Source organism: Dipodomys spectabilis, unplaced genomic scaffold (assembly GCF_019054845.1).
Source record: "Dipodomys spectabilis isolate Male_0828 unplaced genomic scaffold, ASM1905484v1 ptg000178l, whole genome shotgun sequence".
NCBI lineage: Eukaryota > Metazoa > Chordata > Mammalia > Rodentia > Heteromyidae > Dipodomys > Dipodomys spectabilis.
The window spans coordinates 10,532,136-10,550,814 of NW_024870855.1; the positions used below are offsets into that span (position 1 = coordinate 10,532,136).

At 40.3% G+C, this 18,679-nt stretch overlaps 1 protein-coding gene across 4 annotated transcripts in view; it reads left to right on the forward strand.

Annotated features, from left to right (window-relative positions):
* Kiaa0895 (KIAA0895 ortholog) overlaps positions 1-18,679 on the forward strand; it is a 30,575-nt gene that overhangs the window by 2,445 nt on the left and 9,451 nt on the right. Inside the window, exons 2-4 of one of the 4 annotated variants that reach the window (XM_042695146.1) lie at positions 7,408-7,710; positions 7,804-8,102; positions 18,391-18,534. In XM_042695146.1, the coding sequence (XP_042551080.1) occupies positions 7,408-7,710; positions 7,804-8,102; positions 18,391-18,534 (746 nt within the window). Of the gene's footprint in view, positions 1-7,407; positions 8,103-18,390; positions 18,535-18,679 lie in introns of all 4 variants that reach the window. The other 3 variants (XM_042695145.1, XM_042695147.1, XM_042695148.1) reach the window with 3 other exon arrangements.

Sequence of the window (18,679 nt, forward strand, 5' to 3'; positions counted from 1 at the left end):
CTACATTTAGGCTCCTTGTTCATCATTGCTGGAATCACAGGTAGAAGTCACTATGTACATCTTTTTCTGGAGATGGAGACTCTCAGACATTTCTTCTTAGGCTGGTCTCAAACTGTTGTTCTCTTAATCCCAGGTAGCTGATATTACAGGTGTTAGCCACTAGTATCTGGTGCTCATAGCCTTTTAGAGTTTACTACACTAAAGTCACTAAAATGTGGATTCTTTATAGCAATACTATACTTAAGTTGAAAATATAAATTAATGGTTCTGAATATTCCCTCATTCACATTATTCCATGGGTGTTTCTATAGGAGTGAAATATCATATTGAAAATAATACAATAAGTTACCTGACAAAGACTGCTATGACCCAGTGCTGTTTCCTGCATTTAACATTGATTTTTGAAATCCCCACACCAACACTAACAAGTATTACTGTACCAGTTTTACAGGTAAGAAAAAGGAGATCACAGAGAAGTGAAATGACTTGTTCAAGGTTACAGCTAAGCAGAGCAAAGACTCAAGTCAGACAAAGCCATGCTTTTAACAGCTAGGAAAGGCAGCATATGGTTATGAATGAACACTAATTTGACACACAAAAATATTTCATTTTAGAACAGGGTACTCTAGAACTGGGGAGCCTGAGGGAGGAGGCTCATGAGTTTGAAGTCAACCTGGGATACATTGTGAGACTTGTCTCTAAAAAAAGATCTCATTTCAATATCAACATTATGTGTTAGTTTACTCACAGTACTGACTTTTTCATTTTTTCTCAGTCAAATATGTTAATAATTTCTGCCCCTGAAAACCATATATTACTTGACTATAAATTTGTTGTTTGAAAATTGAAAAGTAGGATCTTTGGCATGAGGAATGGTAGAGCACTTGCCTGGTAGGTGTGAGGCTTTGGCTTGATCCCCAACACTGAGGAAACAAAATCATTAGGAGTCACCTAGTTTGGAGGGTGAATAATTGAGACATATTGTGCAATCTCCTGTCGGGGATTGGTAGAGAACACGAAGGATGCTATACAATAGAGAGATTTTTCTGAGCAAAACATAATATAGGCACATTTGAAATACCACTTAAAAAAAGAAGACATACTTCACTTATTGAGTGACAAAGTCAGTTGGAATACATGGTCATGCTAATTTATGATTTTCTACTGGCCCCTTCTGTTTGTGATGTGAGAATAATGTGCTATCTGGAAATGAATCGCCTTTTTAACGAAGGTATATGTTCAAATATCCTGGAGACAGCCATCTTCTGAAGGCTAGCATTGAATTTGTAGATACGTAGCCATTGCCCAGCATAAGATGGATGTCTGTAGCACCCACTGGGCAAATTGTACCTCTTCCCAGTTGGATAACCCTCAATATTTTGATTTCTAATACCATAAACTAGTTGTGTTATTTCTGAGCTTCATATGAATGGAATTACACAGCACATTCTCTTTGATCTGACTTTGTTCAACACTATCTGACATTCAGCAATGGTCATTGTTTTTCATTGCAGTGGTAGTATTCTGTTGTATTAATGTACCATAATGACAGATGTTATATCATGTGAGAGTTTTTTAAGTGTAATTTTATTGTTATTAAAGAGTGTTGTAAAGAGGGATTATCATTTCACAGTTCAGGTAATGCATACATTTCTCTTTTGGATAATGTCACTCCTTCCTTTGTTTTTCCCCAGTTTTCCCTTCCCACCCTTGCCCAAAAGTTGCATAGTTAATTTTCCACATAATGTATACTGGATACAATGATTGCATCTGTTCATTCTTCCTCCTTATATCATTTGAGTGTTTTGTTGTTGTTGTTGTTGTTGTTGTTTTGTCGGTCGTGGGGCTTGAACTCTCAGCTTGGGTGCTATCCCTCAGCTCTTCAGCTCAAGGTGAGCACTCTACTGCTTGAGCCACATTGGAAAGTCTCACGGACTTTCCTGCCTGGGCTGAATCCTCAGATCTCAGCCTCTTGAGTAGCCAGGATTACAGGTGTGAGCCACCGGTGCCTGGCCTATTGAGTGTTAATAGTATACTTAAGGGGAGAAACACTTGATAAAATTAAGGGACTTATCTTATTTGGAAATTACATTTTATTTTTCCCTCTCTTTGTAATTAAGCAACGTATAGTTTTATGGTGTAGAATGTCTGATTTTATAAGATTAGTGAATCCTGGAAGTTGCATTTTAGGCTGGGGGTAGAGAACCTGCTTAGCACGAGCAGAACCCTGGGTTCAGTCCTCAGAACCACTGCCCTCCCCTCCTCCTGGCTCGTTTCTAGGCCAGAATTTGTTGACTAGTGTTTTTCCACCAGGATTTGTTTCTGGTGATCTACCTTCCAGCCAAGGACCTCATAATTACTGTGAAAACTGGCCTTTCTCCAGATGTGAAACACCGGGTTTAGCCACCAGTGTCCCCTTGCCTCCATTCTTTCAGAAGAACATGAGGCACCGATGGGTTTAACGATTAGATTCCTGTTACAGAGAGGGAATTGGAATGGTTAGGAGGGTGGCATGAATACTGGCATCTTTTTTCCTCTTCCAAGCCTTCATTGTGTCCACTCCAGTCTATTTACAACAAGTGTATCCTTTGAGAATTAATTTTAATAGTATGATTTAACTTTTCCCCAGTGCATGTTGCCATGAGGCACATAATTTCTTTGGTCACAATTTATTTGCTCCCAGATTTTTAATGAAACTGATTGCTGATGGCTAAAGTGATAAATGTGTTAAATTATAGTGCTTAATTGTCTACCCCAATGTAAGAAATGATTATTTTAAATTGCCTTATTACTTTTCTTGGGGAAAGTGAATTACACTTGCTCCAAAGAAAACTGCTTAGGTTTAAAATTTATAATTTTTCAGGGAAAGGAGTAGGGGGTTCTTTAATAAGTTGTATTTGAAACTGGGAATCTTAGGAGCTTTTTATTCTCTCTATATGTTCAAATGCATTAGTCACAAACAGTAGTATTTAATAGTATTCAGTATTATGCAAGGGAAATGTGATAAGCATGCTTGAGAAACAAACAATCCATGTGGGAGACTTGCATGAAGGACTATGCTCCACATGTCTGGCGCACGGGGGACGGGTAGCACTTGGCAAGGTTGGCCTGTGAACCATCCGCTTTGGTACCAGGAAACTTCTCTGGTCAGCAGATGGAGCTCAGCTTCCAGCTGAGCACTGGCAAGGTAGCTGAAGTGCCTCAGCGCTTGAGGAGAAGTTCTGTCAGGCTCCCCTCTGCCTCTTCTCCTCTGTGAGGGTCTGTGCAGGTTGTTTTAGGACCTGGTAAAAATTATCCTGGCTGTGGAGGTTGTTTGAGATGGGGAAAGGATGGATTTGGAGGTTACTTGTGATTTATGACAATACAGAATAAGATCTGCTCTTTGGTAATTACAATATTATAAGTCTTCAAGATCAAATGCTTTTAAAAAAATACTACTTATTGAACTGAGAGTTTGCACTACTGCTTGGCCATTTTGCTCAAGGCTGGTGCTCTACCACTTCAGCCACAGCTCCACTTTTGCTTTTTGCAGATCTTGGCTATTTGATCCTAGGATCAAATTCTTTTACATTGACTATTCAACTTTTAGAAACCAATTTCCATTGGTTTTGATTTGGTGTAACTTTTCCCCTTTTTCTTCAGAAGGTCAGGTGAGGAAAGAGTTTGAATCACCTCTTCTACCTTTTGGCTGGTCCTTGTCTTTACGCTACTTCTCTAAGAGGCCTGTGTTACCCTTATTCTTATCTCAGTTCTTTTGCTGTCTCCCGTTCCATGTCCATTTTAGTCGTCTTTCACTATACTCTCATCTTCTAAACTTGTGTAATTTTAGGGGTGTCGACATGGTACCTGGGTTACAGCCTGGGTCCCCATGTTCTTTGCTTGTTTGTCTTGCCTGTCTAGTTTTGACTATCACTTGGTGACACTTAAGCCTGCAGCCCCTGAGAAACAGGACTGTCCAGTATGTAATGAACCTCTTATTCTTGGATGATTGAATCTTCCACATCTTCAAAGTACTCCTTGTACAATCCACATTCAGTATGACCCTGTGCAATGCCATACAATCCATCTTCAGTATGACCTTGCACAATGCTATTCCTTCTCTCAACCTGCACATACAGGAAACATTGAGCCCCTGTGAGTTTATTCATCAATACTGTTTTTCAGACAAAAGGATTCTAATGTGGCATGCTATCCAAGGAAACATTGGTAACAGGACATTTAGGTGTCATGTGTGTTTGGGTTGTTTATTTTCTCCCTTTGACCTGGGACTGCTACTTCACCCTAACACTATGACTTCTGGGCTTTAGTAACTAACATTTAAAACAGGGCTTCTGTTCCTTAGCACCATCACATTTGACGGTGAGCAGCTTTGCATGGTGGCACCTGTCTTGTGAAGGATATTAGCATGGTTCCCAGCTGCTGCCAAACATGCCAGTAGCCCCTTCCCAGAGTGACAGCCTGGTGTCTAGATACTGCCCAGTGTCACCCTCAGTTGAGAACCACTGGTCCAGGAGCTTTCTGCTGTGTTTATGCAGAACTTTCCTCATAGAAATAGAGCAACAGTTTATCCCAAGTGGTTTGAGAATGACACATTTTTAATTTTTTTATTGTAAAAATACTGTACAGAGGGGTTACAGTTACATGAGTAATGAGTACATTTCCTATTGAGCATTGTTACCTTCTCCTTTGTTTTTTCTCCTACCATCCCTTCCCTCCCACCGTTTCACCCCACCCCTCCCAGAAGTTGTAAAGGTTGTTTTCAGCATAGTGTCTTGTACATCATTGTTATAATGGGTCAACCTGCTTATTTAATCATTTTGTTATTTCCCCTCCTCTCCCCAAATTAGAAAAATGTATATACAAGATGCAGGGCACTGGAATCAAATACAGTGAAAACAGGTTATACCGTGGGGGAAGAACATACCAAAGAAACAAAACAATCACATTGTACATTATAAATACATTAAAAACAATAGCAAGAAAGAAAAAAACCACTTGTGTCCCTATCTTGGGGTTCATTTTGCTTAACATCATCTTATATGGTCATGTGTACATAGCTTTTGACCTTTTCTGCTTGCCCTAGACATATATTAGTTTTGCAAATAAGGGAAACCATGGGTCCTATGTTTGTTTGGGCCTGGCTTACTTCACTTAATGTAATTTCTTCCAAGTCTTTCCATTTCCTAACAAATGGGGCGATGGAGAATGACACATTTGTAGGTGGGCGTTGGACATCCACTGGCGGGACTTCGGTGCTTCTCCAGGTCAGTAGGGGGAAAGGCAGTTTAGAAGTGACCTGGATGCCCTGAAATCCTTGCCTGAACTTCATCTGAGTCCCTTTCTGGCGCTCTTCTGTCTCTGAACTGTAGGTGGTTGTTGCTCTGTCACCATTTGTTATACATGCTTGGATTATTCTCACTTCATAGGAGAGAGACAGCTGACTGTTGGCAGGAACAATATGTTTTTACAGAGTCCTTTATATATGTCTATCAGAGCCGTGTGCCAATGTACATTTACAAATGTACACTCAAACTTGATAGTAGTTCCTCAGCAATAGTAGATCACATAGTTCTCAACCGGCCTAAAGTGTGAGAGATCTAAAGACAAGCCCATATTTACCTATGCCTTATCTACCATAGGTCTGTGTTATAATCACAGTTTTTGTCAGACTTGCCAAGAAAAAACTTTTCTTTAGCCTTAACCTATAGCCTAGAACTATTAAGAAAATCAATCAGTTATTAGTGAGTAGCATTACTGAACAGAGCAGGCTTGATCATAAGCATATCATCTGCTGAATACTAAAGATGGCTTTTGAGCATTATTCTTCAAGAGTGACCTGTATATAAAATGCCAAGACTATCAACATGGTACCTGCCATGTTACTTTGATATTAATAATATTAAAATCTGTTCTTTCTTTGAAATTTATATTCCTTGGTAGAGTGGGATATGCAGATTACTTATGTATATTATCTCGTACCTATATAATGTGAAGCTGAGGATTTTATTTTCTGGTGGTATGGTACCATACCAAACTCAGAGTCTGGTGCTTGCTAGGCAAGTGCTGTATCAAGTTAACCACACTTCCCAGCCCTTTCTTTGCCCTGGTTATTTTCAAGACAGGATCTCACTTTAAGCCTGGGGGCCTATTATGGTGCTTCTACTTGTATTACTTTGGCTCTCTGGGGATGACAGGTGCACACCATTGTGTCCTGATGTAGTGCTTTCCCTGTGGCTAGGATAACAGGCATATGCCATTGTGCTTTCCAATTTGTTGTGATGGACTTTTATGCTTAGTTGGCCTTGAACTTTGATCCTTCTATCCCTGCCTTCTAAGCAGTATTACAAGCTTGAGCCACTTCACCATGTCTAGCTTAAAAAATATTTTAATTGTTATTATAAAGGTGATATACAGAGGGGTTACAGTTACATAAGTCAGGTAAAGCGCATGTTTCTTTTCAGATAGTGTCAACCCTTCCCTCCCAGTTTTCCTTCCCATTCCTACCCACAAGTTGTATAGTTCATTTTTAACATAGTGTCTAGTGAGTAACACTGCTGCATTTATTCAACCTATGTAACTACATTTACGTAACCCACTTTATCCTCCCAAAGACAGATAAATGAACAAATAAGATAAAAAGAAAAGAAAACAAAAAGCAACACATTAAAAAAACTTCTGTTTCTATTTCCTGGAGTTCATTTCAATAGATATTTTATATGATCAGAGTCATATAGGTGTTGTGCCTTTGTGTTCCTCTCCTAAAAGCATCTTCCTTTGGTCTCACTGTGTGTGAATGTCTAGATTCCTGTATAGTTTATTATAGTGTGTGTGTGTGTGTGTGTGTGTGTGTGTGTGTGTGTGTATACACAATGTCCCATTGTATTTTAGATTTAGCTTCTGCATATGAGAAAAGGCATGTGCCGTTAGTATCTCTGAGCTTGGCTTGCCTCACTTAACATGATTTGTTCTAGTTCCATCCGTTTCCCTGAAAATACATAATATTCTTTCTAATGCTTGCCTGGATTTTTATTATTTTTGTTTTTGTTGTTTTGTTGGTTTTTTGTTTGTTTTTGTTCCAGTCCTGTGGCTTGAATTTTGAGACAGGATCTCACTGAGTAGCCCAAGCTGGCCTTGAACTCATCATCTTCCTTTCTCTATGCCTGAATGGAGCTGAGGATTTTGATAAATAAAATAATTGTAATAAATAATTTAACAGAGGTCTAATCATGTCTTGCATGACCAAAGTTTAGTCTTTTTAGTCCTTTTAGTATTTGAAACACCATTCCTAGAGATTATTATAAAATTATAAAGCTTACAGAACATTCAGAATACTTTAATATAATAAACAATTTCCTTCATCTGGTATCTTTGTTATTTCTTTTGTTTTGATTTTGTTTACTAACACAGAAAAACTTCACTGGCCTGAGCAAGAACTTGCTAAGAAGTCTGTTCTAAGTGCAGAAGAATCATTGATCCTTGACAGCAAGAGAAACTTTTCACCTTTATCCTGTGGAATTCTAAAGGACATTTTCACAACTGGCACTAGTAGTTACAACGTCCTGCTACAGACCAAAGAGGAGAAAAAGTATTTACAAAAGTGGTCTTCCTCTATCTATTCCAAACGATGCAGAAAGCCTGGCAAATCACCTAGCTCCTCTTGTAGCAAAGATCTTCACAGGGTGAAAGCCGAGGAGCCCGTGACAAGCGATGGTACTTGGTACTGTCTGGAAAGGCAACCTGGTGTTTGCATCACTGCTTCTGTGTCCAGTCCTGTGAGACTCATGCATGCTATCTCTCTTACAGGAAGCAGCATAGGACTGCCACCTAAAGCCAAAAACAAGGTCAAGCAGCACCATTCCATCCCCCTTCCAAAGCCAAAGCAGCTGCAGCCTCAGCTGTCTAGAAGCTTTGAAAAAGGAGACGACTTTTCTGGAAAGAAATTTTGTATATTGACTGCTATAAAGCCAATCAACTTAGAGAAAGAAAAACTGAGGTTCTTCAAGTCGGATTATACCTATAATCCTCAGTTTGAATATGCCAATTCTGCTCTGCCAAATGTGTTAGCCAAGCACGGCAATGCATCTAACCGGTTTCTCAAACAGGTAAAATGCCACTTCAGTAGTAGTAGTTCATTATATGCAGCTAAAGCCATTATCCACCACACTCTAAGAAAAAAAAGGCATTTGAAAATCTTCCAATTACTTATGTTACAACTCTCTCCCAGTCAGGTCATATAGATATGTGATACAGAATCTCCAGATGAGAGGCAATGCCTACATCAAAACTACTTTGCACCTATGACAATCTATAGAGACTGTTAAGGAAGGATACACCGAAGCCACTCTATTATGACTGAGCCTCAGACTCTGGTTAACAGTTTTGGCTTGGGAGTTGTAACCCATTATCAAGCCCCTAGAAGACCATCGAGTAGCCCATATTGTTCCTGTTTTGTAGCTGATTTTTTAATTCTTTAGTTGGAACATGTGAGCCATGGTTCTTCCAAGACAGTTCATTCCCAATTTGCTTAGTTATATTCCTGTAGATAGTTTGAGGACTCAAATGTGGTTCTTGGCCATGAACTTGTTAATGTTTCACTAAATTTATTAATATCTAATAAATAATCACATATTTGAAACAAAAATGAGAATTAAAGCTGGGCACCAGTAGCTGAAGCCTATAATCCTAGCTACTTAAGAGGCTGAGATCCGAGGATTGTGGTTGCAAAGCCAGCCCAAGCAGGAAAGTCCCTGAGACTCTTATCTCCAATTAACCACAAAAAAAGAAGTGGAGCTGCTGCCCAAGTGGTAGAGTGCTAGCCTTGAGCACAAAAGCTCAAGGATAGCAAGCACCCAGGCCCAGAATTCAAGCCCCAGGACTGACAGAGGGGGAGAAGAGAGAGGGAGGGAGAGAGGAAGAGAGAGGGAGGAGGGAGGAAGGGGGGGAGGAGAGAGAGAATTAGTTTCAAGCCAGATGCCTGTGACTCATGCCTGTTAATTCTAGCTATTCATGGGGCCACGATTTTAAAAGATCTCAGTTTGAGGTCAGCCTTAGCAGAAGAGTTCTGTAGACATCCTCTCCAAAATAACCAGCATAAAACAAGTTTGGAGGTGTGGCTCAAGTGGTAGATGGTAAGCATGTTCAAACCCTAGTAATGAAAAAAAAATACCTTCAGAACTAGCAAATCATGACATAAATGATAAGAATAATATGTTCTAGTTTGTTCCATGTAGACCCTTAGCACATTTTTTTAAAAATATTTTCCAGGGCCATAATAAACTTAAAAACTTCACTTAGGTATTTGAGGACAAATTGGCTGGTGCTTGCCTGTAATACAGAAATACAACATCAAAAAGGCATAGCTCATGTGAGTACATGAACTTTGAACAGGCTTTCATAATCCATTTACCTCAGGCTGGCTCTGTCCATGCTTGAAATGTACTACTAGGATAAGTAAAACAGTACTGTTTCATTTGCCTGTGCTGGCTTCCCTAGTTTAGCTTGGTGCTGATGGTATAATTTCTTGACCTTAGTGCTAGCAGATTCTTTGCTGTTATTGTAAATGTCATGGAATCTGACCAGTCTTTTAAAGTCATTCTGTATAACTTATTTTAAGATTCAAAACAATTGGCAGTTCACAACTATAATCCTATAAGCTGAGTTCTGAGGATCACAGTTTGAAGCCAGCCTGGGCAGGAAAGTCTGTGAGACTCTTATCTCCAATTACTGAAAAGCTGGAAGTGGAGTTGTGGCTCAAGTGGTAGAGCACTAACCTTATGCAAAAAAACTTATGGATGCCGGGCGCCAGTGGCTCACGCCTTTAATCCTAGCTACTCAGAAGGCTGAGATCTGAGGATCTTGGTTCAAAGCCAGCCCAGGCAGGAAAGTCCATGAGACTCTTATCTCCAATAAACCAATAGAAAACCAGAAGTGGCGCTGTGGCTCAAGCGGTAGAGTGCTCACCTTGAGCTGAATAGCTGAGGGATAGCACCCAAGCCCAGAGAGTTCAAGCCCCACGACCAACAGAAAACAAAAAACCTCATGGTTAGCATCTAGGCACTGCATTTAAGCCCCAGGACTAGCACACACACTCACACACATATGTACACATACACACAAATTAATGATTGTAAGCATGCATTTATTTTCCTAGGTTCTTTTGTTAGAAGAAATCTTTTCTATGGCTTATTTACCTTTCAATGAGCATTCATTTACTTTTTAAAATACTGTGATGAGATTGTGCTAAAAAGATTGTGACTCAGATCGAGATTTAGTAATATAAAGTTGTGTTTTTTGATGGGAATGGTCAGTTTTAAAATAGTGATTGCACATTAGGCTTTATTACTTTTCACATGTGTAACACAGAATAAAGAAAATACTTGCCGGGCACTGGTGGCTCACACCTGTAATCCTAGCTATTCAGGAGGCTGAGATATGAGGATCGAGGTTCAAAGCCAGCCTGGGCAGGAAAGTCCATGAAACTCTTACCTCCAATAAACCACCAGAAAACCAGAAGTGGCACTGTAGCTCAAGTGGTAGAGTGCTGGCCTTGAGCTGAAGAGCTGAGGTACAGCGCCCAAGCCCAGAGTTCAAGCCCTATGACCAACAAAAAAGAAAGAAAGAAAGAAAATGCTTAAGTTTTTTTTGTTTTTGTTTTTTTAAAAATATTTATTGTGAAAATACTGTACAGAGGGGTTACAATTACATGGGCAAGTTAATGAGTACATTTCTTATCAAGCATTGTTGCCTCCTCCTTTGTTTCTCCTTCCCATCCCTTCCCATCTCCCCTGCCCCACCACCACGCCAAATTTGTAAAGTTCGTTTTTCCACGTAACAACTTGTACATCTCATTGTTGCAATTGGTCCACCTGTATCCCTATTTAAATGGTTTGTTTTTGCCCTTCCCCTCCACAAATTATACCAACATCAAATACAATGAAAGCAGAGGTTATACCGTGGGGGAGGGACATAGCTGATGCCTGTAATGCCAGAACTGGGGCAATGGATGCAGGAGGATGGTAAGCTAGACTTATCTGCATAGCAAGATTTCTCCCCTCAAGCCCCCCAAAACCAAACAACAGCAAAAGAAAAACATCCTAAAACAAAAGAGAATTGCTAAAGGAGGTTATTGTAATAGTTAAATAAGACAAAAAAATTTAACTGGAAGTAAAATACCCTCAGTAGACCTTCTTGACATACAATTTCTTTGAGGGAAGATTATAATTGTACTAGAATTAATACATATATAGTGTTGTATCTTTGCAGAGCTCAAACTGTCAATACCAGATACCCTCTCTCCTTCTGAGGGTGGTACAATTTTCTGTTGAGCAAACTACCAACTTACGGATACCCTGAAGTGATAAGGATTTTTTTTTTAAGTCTTTTTTTTTTTTTGGTCCAGTCGTGGGGCCTGAACTCTGGGCCTGGGCGCTGTCCCTCAGCTCTTCAGCTCAAGGCTAGCGCTCTACCACTTGAGCCACAGCGCCACTTCCGGCTTTTTTCTTTCTGCTTATGTGGTGCTGAGGAATTGAACCCAGGGCCTCGAGCATGCAAGGCAAGCACTCTACCACTGAGCCACCTTCCCAGCCCAAGGATTTTTTTTTTAAGTTTCCTGTATTTCATAGAAACATTGTGTACTGGTTTGGAAAAGTAGAGTCATTTCTTAACTTAGTGGCCAGAAAGGTTTTCTTACAGATGGAAATACCCCAATCAGATTGTATGTCCTTGGAAAGGAAGGTCTGACCTTGATGACTCAGTGGAAGCTTTGTGGATTTGCCTTTGAAAACTGTTCCAGGTGCATCCTCAGATGCTTATCTAAGTGGGTCTGTCTGTCCTAGGAAACAGCTTGAATAACCATCTGTTGGTCAGCAATCGGTATGCAGTGGTTTACAGTCGTCCAATGGCACTTACACACCCTGCTGTGTCCACACTGCACACTGCCCTGACAACAGAGAATGCAGAAGGGGCCTGAAAGAATAGGTTCCAAGGGACATTTTCTTTCCTTGTTGGGATTTGATACTCATTGAAGACGTACTCTTTTGTTTGAGATCTGTTTATTTCCTTTTTCTGCATATATAGAATATAATTTTTTAGATGTTTTAGTTTATTTTTATTATAATCTAATCCTGGTCTGTGGTTTATGTTATAGAAAACTTGATTATTAGTAAGGGTCTTTTTGCTGTTAGAATCTTTCAGTGGTGCACTTTCTACTACCTGTCATTGCATTAATCTTTTATTATAGGTTTGTGTTTCTTGTTTGTCTTCACTGCATTGACCTCCTTGATACGGGTGTGTGTTACTTTACTGTTCCAAAATCTGGCACAGTTCCTGGCACTGATTGACTTTCTCAGACAAGGCTGAATTTCACATTCTCTGGTTTCTGTGTGCTTTGACAGTATCATCTCCATTGCCTGGATTGCCCTCTGTTCCTTTAGTTCCTTACTTCCATTCACCATGTACTGTGATCTCACAGTATCTTATGTATACTCCCAGGAAGTATGGCTACATGTCATCTTTGCCATTTTAATGGTACGAGAGAAACTTAGATTCCAAAATACATAATAGTTATTCACACATAAAAAGTGATCATAAAGGTGAATGAATGAATATATTTATGAATGCTAGATAAATAAATGGTCCTTTTTTCTGGGGTGTTAAGATTTGGTGAAACAGTTTATAAACAGTGGGCCTAAACTTTGTGCCAGGGATCAAGATTAGCCTGCATATATGTTTTGTTTGGCTAGCATTGTATTTATTTTTTGAATAGAATATAAAGGTGCTCTTTTGTTGCTTTTCCTAGAGGTCTTATAACCAGGAGCTTTACATGTTGAATTCTGCTTGCAGCTGAAGAAGGTATTTGACCACTGCTGCAGTCAGTGCCCTGTTGTTCTGTGGCTACAGTGCCTTGAATGGATCCCTAATGATCAGCTAGAGCAGTCACAAATCTTTATTGCCATCAAAAAGCAAAATTTACCACAGAAAAAAAACTTCTTTAGTATTTGGAATTTTGCTTTTCATTGTAAAATCTTAAAGAAATAGCATGTGAGTGTTGTCAGCTTATTTGCAATGAACTTTCTTAGACTGTTCTGAAGGACACTGTCTAAGAAAAGGGGCTATAGACAGACTGGAAAATGAACTCTTGTGTACATCTCCAAGATTCACCACATGTATTATCCTCACAATGAAGATTTGTAGTCTTTAATATCATTTAAGCTCATGTTTTCCAAAAACATTTGGGCTTGGAACCTTTAAAAAAATGGTATTATATAGACCATTTTTCCTTCCTGAAACAGTTTGTGAAACAATGGCTTAAAGAAAAAGACTAGCCAGCTGCCAGTGGCTCATGCCTGTAATCTTAGCTACTAAGGAGGCTGAGATCTGAGGATCACAGTTCAAAGCCAGCCCAGGCAGGAAAGTCTTTGAGACTCTTATCTCCAATAAACCACCAGAAAACTGGAAGTGGCGCTGTGGCTCAAGTGCTAGAGCGCTAGCCTTGACCAACAAGAAAGAAAGAAAGAAAGAAAGAAAGAAAGAAAGAAAGAAAGAAAGAAATAAAGAAAGAAAGAGATTAGACAGGTGTGGTGCTGGGCATCCGTAAACATAGTACTCAGGAAGTGGAGGTAGGAAGATCAAGAGTTCTAGGCCAGGTCATGCTACATAGCAAGACCCCTCAAAAAAAAAAAAGTAAGATTGGAAAAGCATAACCTTAAATAAAAAGTATAAAGAGAAATTGATTATCTAATTCTAAAAAATCCTAGAAGTGTCCTGTCAAAACCTTAATACTGCACAGTCATATTGTACATTGATTGCAAGGCATATTTCTTCTCTCCCATACTATACTCGTAGCCCAATGTAGTAAGTGGAACAAGGACTTCCATCTCCAAGAAGGGGGCAAGGGTGAGACAGAGCCAGAAAGGAGCTAAACCAAGAAAGATGAATGGGCAAAGGCAAGATATAGCTGGTAAGGGACTAAAGGAAGAAAGGTTAAATGATATGCCAATGGTCCCACAGCCAGTAAATGGTGGGGCCCTAATAGGAAACCAGGTCTTCGGACTTAGTATAGTATACCATGTCATCCCGCTATCAGTGTCCCCATTGAGAGAAAACCACAGTTAAGAAAGGAGATAGTTGTAGCACTTGACTATTGAAGTGGCTTGCAATTGGTGGTCAGATTTCCAAATTACTGAAGAATAAACAAATCTGCTAGTAAACTGAAAGTAAACCATTTAGCAGAGTACTGAGATTGTTCAGCAAGGTTGTATTATCCAAGACAGTGCTGAGCATCTTATGTAGAGAAAACATTCATTTTGTGGATTAATGGTTTGAATGTACTATATTTGATTGTTCTTTATTAAGATGCCAGATGCCTGTGGCTCATTCGTACAATCATACATACTCAGAAGGTTGATATGTGAGGATTACAGTTTGAAGCCAGCCTGAGTAGAAAAGTACATAAGATGCTTATCTCCAATCATCTACAAAATGCTGCAAGTGGAGCTGTGGCTCAAGTGGTAGAATGCTAGCCTTGAGCACAAAAACTCAGGAACAGTGCTCTCAGGCCCTGAGTTCAAGTCCCAAGACAGGCAGGCATATACACGCTCACACACGCATACACATACACAAGAACTAATTCATATGCCATACAATTCACTCACTTAAAGTGTTCAGTCCACTGGTTGTTTTTTTTTTGCCAGTCCTGGGCCTTGAACCCAGGGCCTGGACACAATCCCTGAGCTTCTTTGCTCGAGGCTAGAACTCTACCACTTGAGCCATAGTGCCACTTCCAACTCTTCCTGTTTATGTAGTACTGGGGACTCGAACCCAGGGCTTCATGCATGCTGGGTAAGTACTCTACCACTAAGCCACATTCCCAGCCCTCCACTGGGTTTTACTATGTCTAGTGTGTCAGCTTTTTCTCACTGTAACAAACAGCTGAGACAAACAGTTCAAGGAGGAAAAAGATATAGGTTGGCTCATAGTTCAGACGTTTCAGTTCATGGTCAGCTGGCTCATCTTCTGTGGGTTGTTAGTTGTGGCAGATGATCATGATGGCCAGGTAGCAGTGCAGAAGCAGGAAGAGCCCATCGCATGCCAGCCCCAAGCACACATCTCCAAGACCTACTTTCTCTAGACAGGCTCCACTAACCAAAATTTTCAACATCTCCCAAAATAGCACCCCCTGCTGAGGACAAATGAGCCTGGGAGAGGACATTCCATATTCAAACTATAGCATTTAGTTATGTGATAATCATTATCTAATTCCAGGATGCCATCGCCTCCAGAAGTTCTGTACCTATTGGTAAGCACTCCCATTTTTTTGCCAATCTCCCAACCCTAGACAAACATGATTTACTCTCTGTATTCTGGACAATTAATATAAATGGAACCCTAAATAGATCGTCTTGTGGTCTTACATGACTGACTTCTGGAAACATTATACATGTTGTTGCATGCATCAATACTTTCTATTGCTGAATGATAATATCCTATATGTAAATGAAAATGTACTTATCAGCAGTAGGACATTTGGGTTATTAACACCCATTTCCTGTTGTGAATAATACTGCTATGAACATTTGATGCACATTTCTGTGTTGGCATTTGTTCTAGTTACCTACCTTGGCTCATTCCTAGTGGTGGGTTTTCTGGAACTATGACAACTCCATGTTTAACCTTGGAGGATCAGCTTCACCGTGGCCTAGAGTAACTCACCACTTTCCTACCAGCAGTGGACACAGGTTCCACACGTCCTCCTAATATAGTCTTATTTTTATTTTTTCTACAGCCATCCTGCTGGGCATGGAATAGTATCTCATTGAGGCCTTTTGATTTGGGGTTTTTGAGACAAGGTCTTATTCTGTAGTCCAGGTTAGCTTTACAGTCACCATCCTCCTACCTCGGCCTCCCTAGTGCTGTGGTTACAAGCTTGCACCACCACAACTTTCATCTGATTTTTTTTTTTTTTAGCAAGAAATGTTATCTTACTTGATAATATGTATTTTGGAAGTCAAGAACACATTCTCTTATTGCACTTCCCAACATGGTAATGCAGGAGTTGGCCAAATGCTGAAATGGACACAAAGATTTAGAATCAGACCCACACATAGAGCATCAGGACTGGGGCAGTGGGGATAGGTATGTACAAATTAAGATGCTCCATTTCTGGTGCGAGAAGCTAATGAAAAAAACAAAACAACATAAAGAAGACATGTACATTATGTGTAGTATTGTTAACATTGAAAGTAAACAATGTGTATGGTATGGATGGGGAAATCTGGGATGGACTTCATGGATGTGGGACATGGCTAACTGCTCAATGAGCTAACCTCATGAGGTATGCCAGGTCTTCTTCTACCAGTAGTATACTCTACCTAAAAACCTATAGAAAATCTCTACTCTTTGCTTCCATGCTACTGGCCTTTGGTCCACATTTGATTGGTCCACATTTCAAAAATAGTTTTGGACTTTGGATATGTTGCCAATCCTAGATGCTTGGGAGGCAGAGGAAGGAGGGTGGCAAAGCTAGGAAGACTCTAAAACAGAATACAAGCAAAAAAAAGATGAAGATAGAGATCAGGTTATAGAGCACTTATCTAACATGTATGAAGTCCTAAGCTCAATGCCCAATACCAGAGACAGAGAAGCAAAGACATACACAGACAGATGTGTGTTAGTGTTGGGAGCAGAAGCCAGGTAAAGCCTATTAAAGCCATTTTTTTGCTATAATAGTTGTTTTATTTGGTCAGACATGGGGCTTGAACTCTGGGCCTGGGCGCTGTCCCTCAGCTCTTCAGCTCAAGGCTAGCACTCTACCACTTGAGCCACTGCGCCACTTCTGGTTTTCTGGCGGTTTATTGGAGATAAGAGTCTCATGGACGTTCGTGCCCAGGCTGGCTTTGAACTGGGATCCTCATATCTCTGCCTCCTGAATAGCTAAGATTACAGGCCTGAGCCACTGGCACCCGGCCTTGTTAAAATAATTTTGATACATGCCTATCAGTAATGTTTATTTTTCCAGTGGAGATACATGTGTTGAATTATCATTTATAATATGCAGTTTTTCTTTAAATTTTATGTCAGGCATGTTATTCACAGGGGTGGTATTGATAAAGAATGGTAACACAGTAATGATGATATCAGGTCCTAGACACCTTCTTCTTAGTCATGGAATAGATCTACTATTGTCACTCTGGTTTACAGAGGAGGAGACTGGTCAGGCCTTGGGATTAGGAAAATGCGAAGCCTGTGTACAGTAGGTCCTGGGTTCACTCTCACGCCCCACCTCTCCCAGGATGCCTGAGGTCATTCCTGTGTAGTCAGCTCACCTCAGGTTGCCTAACTCTATAGCATTAACTTGCTTTTTTTTTTCTTTATAAGTAGCAGTCCAGAAATTACAGACTTAACACACACACACACACACACACACACACACACACACACACACACACACACACACACACACACACACACACGATTTTCTTGTCCTTTTTGCAACCTGTATAAGATACTTATCCTTTCTGTGTGCTTTTTCCATACACGCTAAGATTTGTATTTATTGCCTGGTATTTTTAATCTTCCATTCTGTATCTGTCTGTTTGGAGAAAAAGACCCCAACTTTCTTATTCCTGTGCTGTGACAGTTTCTGAAGAATGAAGTGTAGAGATCACCTGCCCTGAGGGAAAAATCTGGTGTCAGCCATGTTGAGACTATTTTCTGTGAGGAGAGCCAGGCCAGTGACTTTTGCAGATTGTCACAGAAGACTGAAGTGATTTCTTTTTCCAAATAGAAATTATGAATAGTGACACAAGACCTCTTGAGTCTGCTGAACCAATTATGGTAGACCAGCGCCAGATTTGTGAAACTGAATAGAAATGGTTGATGCTAGCCAGGCACCGGTGACTAACGCCTGTAATCCTAGCTACTCAGGAGACTGTAAGGATCACGGTTCAAAGCCAGCCTGGGCAGGAAAGTCTGTGAGACACTTATCTCCAATAAACCACTAGAAAACCGGAAGTGGTGCTGTGGCTCAAGTGGTAGAGTGCTCACCTTGAGCTGAAGAGCTGAGGAACAGTGCCCACGACTGACAGAAAAAGAAAAGAAAAGAAAAATGTTTGATGATGCTGAGACTGAAGGGGTGGCTCAGGTGGTAGAGTGCCTGCCCATTGAGCAAGGTCCTGAGTTTAAACCCCAGTACTGCCAAAAAATATAAAATAAAACCACATAAAGCAAAATTTGGAAGCTTAGAAAATACATTACTTGAGTTGCAATCCATTTTGTTAACAATAAAACTAGTCTAAGTCTTGATGAATAAGATCACTACTAGCTTATTACATATCTGTACATCACAAAGTAATACGAGGCCATTTACTCTCATTATGTCTTTCTCTCTAACAGTCCATTCGTATTATGGAGCTGACTTTACAGAAGTATGGAAGCTATGAGAAATTTGAACAAGCCACGGGTGGTAGCTTGCTGTCTAAGCCTCGGATCTGGAGTCACGTTAGGAAGTACATGCTGAAGGAGGGCTGCTTGGGAGAGGTAGGGTATGCGCGCTCACACGCATGAACCTGGAGCCTGCTGTGTCCTTTTCACTCTGCCATGTCGTACAGGCTTTGCCCCACAGCTGGCATTTTCCGAACCCTGGTGTACTCATTCAGTTAGTCACCACATTTCTTATAAGACA